A 7,331-nucleotide genomic window follows, 5' to 3' on the forward strand; every position below is an offset into this window, starting at 1 on the left:
AACAAACAAACAAATCAATCAGTACAGCCGGGCTGTGCGTTTCCACGGCGACCTACAGGATGACATCACACTGTACATCAGTGTAGTAGCTGCTGTAATCATTGTGTACACAGTGCATGTGTATGTTTATATTTAGGACGTCTGGTTACTCACCCACAGCCCTGTCAGCGGCGCAGCGGAACCCCACACACACACACACACACACACACACACACACACACACACACACACACATGTTGGAGAGGAATACACACACAGGCAACATTAGTACAAGTCACACAAAGTAACAGTAGCACAGTAAACTATTCAGTACACAGTTGATGGTCTGAGTTGGATTAAAATACAGTTTGATTTAAACACAGAGAGGGACAGCACAGCTGAAGAGTGCAGCACGTTACAGTGAAGCAGTGCAGGTCTTGTCAAGGGTTATATCTCTATATCTATATCTAAATAAATGACTAAAGAATTTCCTCTTAATGTACACATTCAGTCGCTTAATTCCCAATAAAACACCAGGTCCAATCATCAGGTTTGTCTCTCAGGCCAAACCGGAATCCACCGATTAAAACTACAGCCATGGAAATATGATAATGAGGTCAAAACAAAACCATGTCCAAGTCTAAAAGTCTTCATCGGGAATAGATCAGACGTGTACCAGCGAGTAAAGAGCTGTGTGTTCCAGTCACGGTGCTACACATGAGAGAAGAAGCCGAGTTTACAGCCTCTACTGCACTTACCCTTGACTTTCCTTCAGCATCCTTAAACAGCTCCACGTATGTAACCTCACCAACTACATGAGACATACAAGAGGGAGAATACCAAACACACACACACACACACACATACACACACATACATACACACAATGCATTTAAAAACACAACAGCACCACAGCGCTGGGACTCTTCACACTACGGCTAGAGAAACCCACATTATCATCACATCATCACATCAGATCAACCATCTGAGACCAGATCTCCTCCCAGCGCAAACACACTGTACTGTAGAGAGCTCCACACACACACACACTCACACGGCACTGTTAGAAAGTCACCGTCCACCTTTTACATTCTCATAGAACCAAATAAAGATCACATGTATCAACAGATTCATCATCACGTTTCTCTCTGATACACACACACACATTCATCTGATAACATTTCAGTCCAAAAACAGTGATGAACTCCTCCACAGAGGAACAGAGAAGCCTGTCCACACGTGTGTGTGTGTGAGTGAGTGTGTGTGTGAGAGCAGGAGGTGTGTGTGTGTGACTCTAATCACAGTGTGTGTTACCTTTCTCTCTCATTAGATCTTTAATTGCCTGCCACTTCATATCGTAAGGAATGTTGCTAATGAACACGCGGTTGCGCTGGGACGACTTCTTGTCCCCCGAGCCCCCGTGTCTGTCCTTGTACGGGTGATAACGGCTCGACTTGCGGCCGCCGGACGACTTCTCCTTCTCCTTTCCCTCGGGTTTGTCCTTCTGGCTCTCCTCTGCATCACTACACACACACACACACACACACACAGAGAGAGAGAGAGAAGAAAACGCACGTTTATAAGCAGTGTCCATCTGCGCTGCGTTATAACACTTTATAACACATGAACGATGTGTTTGGGAAGTTACTCACTCAGATTTCAAACTGAAACAAACATGAAGCTCAGAACAAATTTTACAGGAAACACAACCAACAATGCACCCAATTAACTAACTATTAAAATGTGCAATGTGTTAGAGCTACATTTAAATAAACATAAACAATACATAAATAAATGCTTAGGCTTTTTTATAAACTAAAATAAACCTCATTATTATTATCTGCCATGGATTTACTACAACAAATCAGTTATAATTCCTCAACATTTTATTCCACATCCGTATTCAGAAAGACCCGCCCCCTGCGCTACAATTGGTCAGTTTGGACCCGCGTTCACCATAACGACCGACGAATCAGCCAATAGCTCGGAACATTCACACACCAGCCAATCCTCGCCCAGGGCATGGCATAGTGCCAGCCAATCATGGCGCAGGAGGCGGGACTTCCCGAAAACCGGCGGAGAGAAAAAACAATACGTAACTGTTAGCTAGCAACCATTGTAACCTAGCCAACAAACTATGCTAGCTAATACTGCTAATCCGACTAGCAACACATTCTTAGAAAAGTCACTATTTTAAACGATTTTGCTATTTATTTAGTGTCTAAACGTAAGCGACACGGTATTTATTTTGATTTATTTAAGTAAAGCGCGAGCCCGCTAGCTGCGTGACTCTCCTCAGCCTCCATCTTTTTGTTAGCACGGAAGCTAACCTCATCCAGAAAACGGGAGAGAAATAAAGGCGAGTTTACGTTTTGACGCCGTTGCTGTTCTCCTGAGGCGTCTCGGGGTCCTCCTCGATGGGAGACGCGTCTGGAGAGGGTTCCAGCGAGACCTTCAGCTCGAGCTCGGGATTATTCTCAGCCATGGTGATTTCTGCAGGGTTTCTCTGAGCCTCTGTTGAAAATGCCTCCTTTTCACTCGCACTGCGCCTGCGCACTACAGCGCCGCTGCGACGCTTTTCCCGCCCCGAGTTCTCGCGAAGCTCAAGTATCGCGAGACTTCCTGAGAGGAAAACGCTAGATGTTTACCCTAACGCTAATCCAACCTCTTGTTGCCAGGGAGACATGACTGTCAATCTCTACGACACACCCACACTATTATGATCATGTGACCATTGAGCTGATTTTGTACAATTTAACTGTTTAAATGTACACTTGGTAATAAATAATAAATCTTCAGTATCACTTCTGAAACATGTTTACAGGATTTTATTCAATAATGCAGCGGAGAACATCACCAGGCCTCGTTTATCAGACTCTTTCACAGTTTAGTCGCCATTTTGTAGTTTTCAGCTCACTGTGAGCTTTACCTTTTATGGAGTTTTGTGGGCGTGGCTAAATGTAAATCAGCTGAGTTGTGAATGCGTCATGAATTACACACACCTTTAGTGAAAGCGAGAGAAATGAGGTCCGGCGCTCGGATGAATGAAAGAGTGAGTGATGGTGAGACGTGATTGTAAAAAGAAAAACTCCAGTGGCACTTAGAGGATTAAATCAAAATAACAAAGTCATTTCAGCATGCGAGAGATGAGTGTGTGTGTGTGTGTGTGTGTGTGTGTTCCTCTTGTTGAATAAGCGTTACTGCAGCACTCTGAGCTGGCCCATAATGCTTTGCTGGGAAAGAGTCCAGCTAAAATGGCATTAAATTCATCCAGACAGAGAGGAAACACTCAGATCAGCTGATAACTGACAGGTGTGTGTGTCTGTGTGAGTGTGTGTGTGTGTGAGATATGGGGCAAAAATAGGAATTAAACAAACGTGTCTCCTGTCGAGTAGGACAAGGTCTTAAGATCTATATTCGGGTCGCAGCCGTATTCCGAATACGATGTTTATAAGCGTCCAGGAGTCGGAATATTCCTGTGTACGGGGTTCGGTTGCTGTAAGTATTCCTGAGTCGCCGTTCCTAAATACCTGCCTACAGCTAAGCATCTGTTAGCACCCACAATTCCTTGCGGACTGAGCTGCGCATACATCTCCTTTCAGAAAATGTTTACATGCAACAGATTTCCGATTAAAACAGGAATATTGCAGGGACAGGAATCGGAATTTGGAGAATCAGAATATTGTCTTAATCTGAATCGGATTGCAATCAGATTGCGGAGATTAGATGCACGACTCGATACTAATTAGAATATTTCTAAATTCCTGTTAATGTCAGAATACTGAAGTGCATGTAAACATAGCCATTTCTTCATTTTATTTATTTATTTATGAGTGATGCACTGAAGTGAAAATCCCTGTCTGAAGCGAAACTGAAATTCCTTTTGTCTCTGTTTTTTAATGTGATTGTTATCTATGTGTTATACTGCTTCCAGCCAGTCAGAATGCTCTGTCCTGAGAGATGCAGGATGATGGGAGGAGAATAATTCTCAGAGGGTCTGAGAGTTACATCAGTATTTACACAGGGAAAGTTTCTCGCAGTCAGGAGTCGAGGATCCTCGACTTGTTCCGTGTTTAGTGGATTTTCCGAGCTTCATATTCAGGTTATTAAAATCATCTGCGTGTAGTTCAGGCCTCCAAGGTTGCCAGATCTTTCTTGAGAAGAAGCTTCCATGACGGGTTTTTCAATAAACATAAACTCTCACCTTTAAACTTTAAATAGAAAATGCAGACTGAAAAATGAAATAGTGTTTTTTTCTTTGCTGGCAAATGTAATATGATGTAACATTAAAAGCAAGAAGCGATTTAAAAACAAAAAATAAAAAGACTAATATGATGCTATCTGAGTGAGAAGATGGTGAGTGTTGTAATAAATCTAACAGGAGTCTCGTAGATCTCCAACACATTACTGCATGGATAGAGCTGGCTGTAATTATCACTGGTGCTGGAGGTAATACTGCTCCTCACTTCAGCTAATATCACGCAAGAGAGAAAAAAAGACGTGTGTAACTCTCACGTAATTCTGAAAGGCGCTTATGTCTGTAGTTGCGTCTGAGGTCTGAACGCTGATGTGTATAATTTCAGTATTGAATCTAATCTTAACTCTGTGTTCAGTAAATGAGCGGTTTGTGTTCTGCACTCTGACTTTTTCCTCTGAGAAAGAAGAGCCATTTCAGGGAGACGGCTTCTCTTAATGACTCTCTAAGCAGAGGGAATAATTTAATTTCACACACTGAACCATCAGAGTCCAGCACACACACACACACACACACACACACACACACACACACACACACACGGTAAGGTAGCAGAGCTCAGCTAATCTGGGAGGTTACTGATATTCGTGTCACATTTCAGAGGACGTGAGCTGCAGAGAGACAACCAGAGTCTGAACAACACGATACCTGGAGACGTGTGTGTGTGCATGTGTGTGTGTGTGTGTGTGTGATTGTGAAACGTGATTGTGTCGTGTTTTTGTCTAAAGGGGTGGATCACCAGCAACAGGTTCAAGCAGATGGAGGCCCAAATGACACGTGAGTGATATGATATAACACACACTGCAACACACACTCACATCTAACACACACTGCACTACAACACACTGCAACACATCCAGCGCCAAATCTCTCTATCTATCTCTCTCTCTCTCTCTCTCCCACCTGCTGCTCATCCAGACTCGATTCTCCTCAAACACTCATCTCTCCACCTTTCTCTCTCTCTCCATCTGTCTCTCAGTGCTGTGATGGAAAGATCGATTCATTCCTCATGTGACTGTCTTGTTTCTTTTCTCTCCTTTGTTTTCCCCCCAGATGCTCGATGACAGCGTTTTATCAGCCGCCGTGCAACAGGTACAGCAGTGTTGTTGCGTTTTTTCTCTCTCTCATTAGCTGCATGGCTAAAGTCAGGCTGGAATGCAGTGAAGACTGGAACCGTAATTTGTCGTCTGGAGATAAATGCCTGGTGGTTGTGCGACAGATTCCATTTTTGTGATACTCATGTTGCTATTCTGCCATGCTGAATTTACTGAATATGGCTTATTAGCATTTTGACTTGTGCATGGCTGTCGGTATCAGACACACTGATGCTATGACTTAACCTAAAGAGAGAAAGAGATATTAATCTGAAATAATAATGTGTTCATATTTTATTGTTATATAGTAATAATCTGATCATTATAAAGTAATACAGTGTATATTATTACAGTATCAGACATCAAGGTAATTGTTATTAAATTGGTGTTTTTTTATCACTATGCACTAAATTTTAGTGTATTTGCTATTTAAGTCCCAACAGTAATGCTGTTGGTGCCACAGGGAAAGAGAAAAAGACATAATATCCATATCCTTGATCGTTATAGGGCAGTAGTATCATCTCTGAAAATGAATTGCTAATTAGATGCATTCATTAACATTCACTTAATTTAGCAGGTTTGCAGTTTTTTGATTGGAAATCAGGGACTGGAGAAAGGCTGAGACATGGACTGGGACTGGATTGGGTGCTGAGACAGGGACTGGGACTGGATTGGGTGCTGAGACAGGGACTGGGACTGGATTGGGTGATGAGACAGGGACTGGGACTGGATTGGGTGCTGAGACAGGGACTGGGACTGGATTGGGTGATGAGACAGGGACTGGGACTGGATTGGGTGCTGAGACAGGGACTGGGACTGGAACTGTGACGAATCAGTTGCTGAGACAGGAACTGGGACTGGTTTAGGTGCTAGAACAGGGACTGGGACTAGAACAAACACTGAGACAGAGATTGGGACTGGATTAGGCGCGAGGACAGGCACTGGGACTGGATCAGGAAAACAGATATTGGAACCAAAGGGACAGAGACAGAGACAGGTAGTGGAACTGTGTAAGTGATTGACACGGGGACAGACACAAAAACAGGATCTGAAGTAGGGGCTTTGCTCCTGTCTCTGATCTTGATTGAGTCCCTTAGCTGGATCAGGGACAGGATCAGAGACAAAGACAAAAACTGGGGCTGGAATTGACAGGGGATTAGGGACAGAGGCTAACACAGCATCAGTGATGGAGCTCAGGGTGACACAGGATCAAGGACAGAACCCGAGACTGTCCTGATCTTGATCCTGTGTTAGTCATGTGAACAAAAATGGGCCGCAAGACACATATGATACTAGGATCAAGGACAGAGCTTGGTACTAACACAGGATCAGGGCCAGGATCTCAGGCAAGGACAAAGGGCTGAGACTGACTTAGGATCAGGGAAACAAGCTGAGACAGACAAGATCAGAATAAGATCATGAAATAAGATTGAGGTTTGGAGCTGTGACTGACCCTGGATTAGGGACAGCGGATGAGACTAGCGTAGGATCAGGGCTGAGGTGTACAGAGGACAGGTGCTGAGATTGAGGCAGAATCAGTTATAGGGACTAAATAAACAAAATATTCATATTCCTTTTTACCTGATGCTAGTGATTGTGAGAATAATTATGTGGTTTTCTGTCCTTTCTCCAGGTATTTTATTGATTTTGAGCTCTTCCACATTCTCGAGATGCAGTGTGAATGTGGTGATGATGTGTAGCGTGCATTATAACCACTCATTTGTGAGCGGCAGTGAGATGATGGTGAACACTCTGACTCTGGAACAGAAGACAGTGTTTGCCTTCGTCCTGATGCTGTTGGTTTTTCTGGCTCTGCTGATTGTCCGCTGTTTCCGGATCCTTCTGGACCCCTACAGCAGCATGCCCTCCTCGCACTGGGGGGATGGACTGGAGGGGCTTGAGAAAGGGACGTTTGAGTATGCCCTCACCTGAGGACATGTCCTAACCTGAGGCCACGCCTCCTTATCAGATGTCCCATTTTTATCCAAAACTGAAGGCTCATC

At 43.8% G+C, this 7,331-nt stretch overlaps 1 protein-coding gene across 1 annotated transcript in view; it reads right to left on the reverse strand.

Moving 5' to 3' along the window:
- Window positions 1-2,548, reverse strand: part of myef2 (myelin expression factor 2) — a 10,820-nt gene extending 8,272 nt beyond the window's left edge. The window contains exons 1-4 of the mRNA XM_053235104.1: window positions 2,349-2,548; window positions 1,294-1,502; window positions 738-790; window positions 154-161 (exon numbers count right to left, since the gene is read on the reverse strand). Coding sequence (XP_053091079.1) covers window positions 154-161; window positions 738-790; window positions 1,294-1,502; window positions 2,349-2,464 — 386 coding nt within the window. The 5' untranslated portion in view covers window positions 2,465-2,548. The remainder of the gene's footprint in view (window positions 1-153; window positions 162-737; window positions 791-1,293; window positions 1,503-2,348) is intronic.
- Between the last annotated feature and the right edge of the window lie 4,783 nt (window positions 2,549-7,331).

This window comes from Pangasianodon hypophthalmus, chromosome 6 (assembly GCF_027358585.1).
Source record: "Pangasianodon hypophthalmus isolate fPanHyp1 chromosome 6, fPanHyp1.pri, whole genome shotgun sequence".
In the NCBI taxonomy this organism is placed as follows: Eukaryota; Metazoa; Chordata; class Actinopteri; order Siluriformes; family Pangasiidae; genus Pangasianodon; species Pangasianodon hypophthalmus.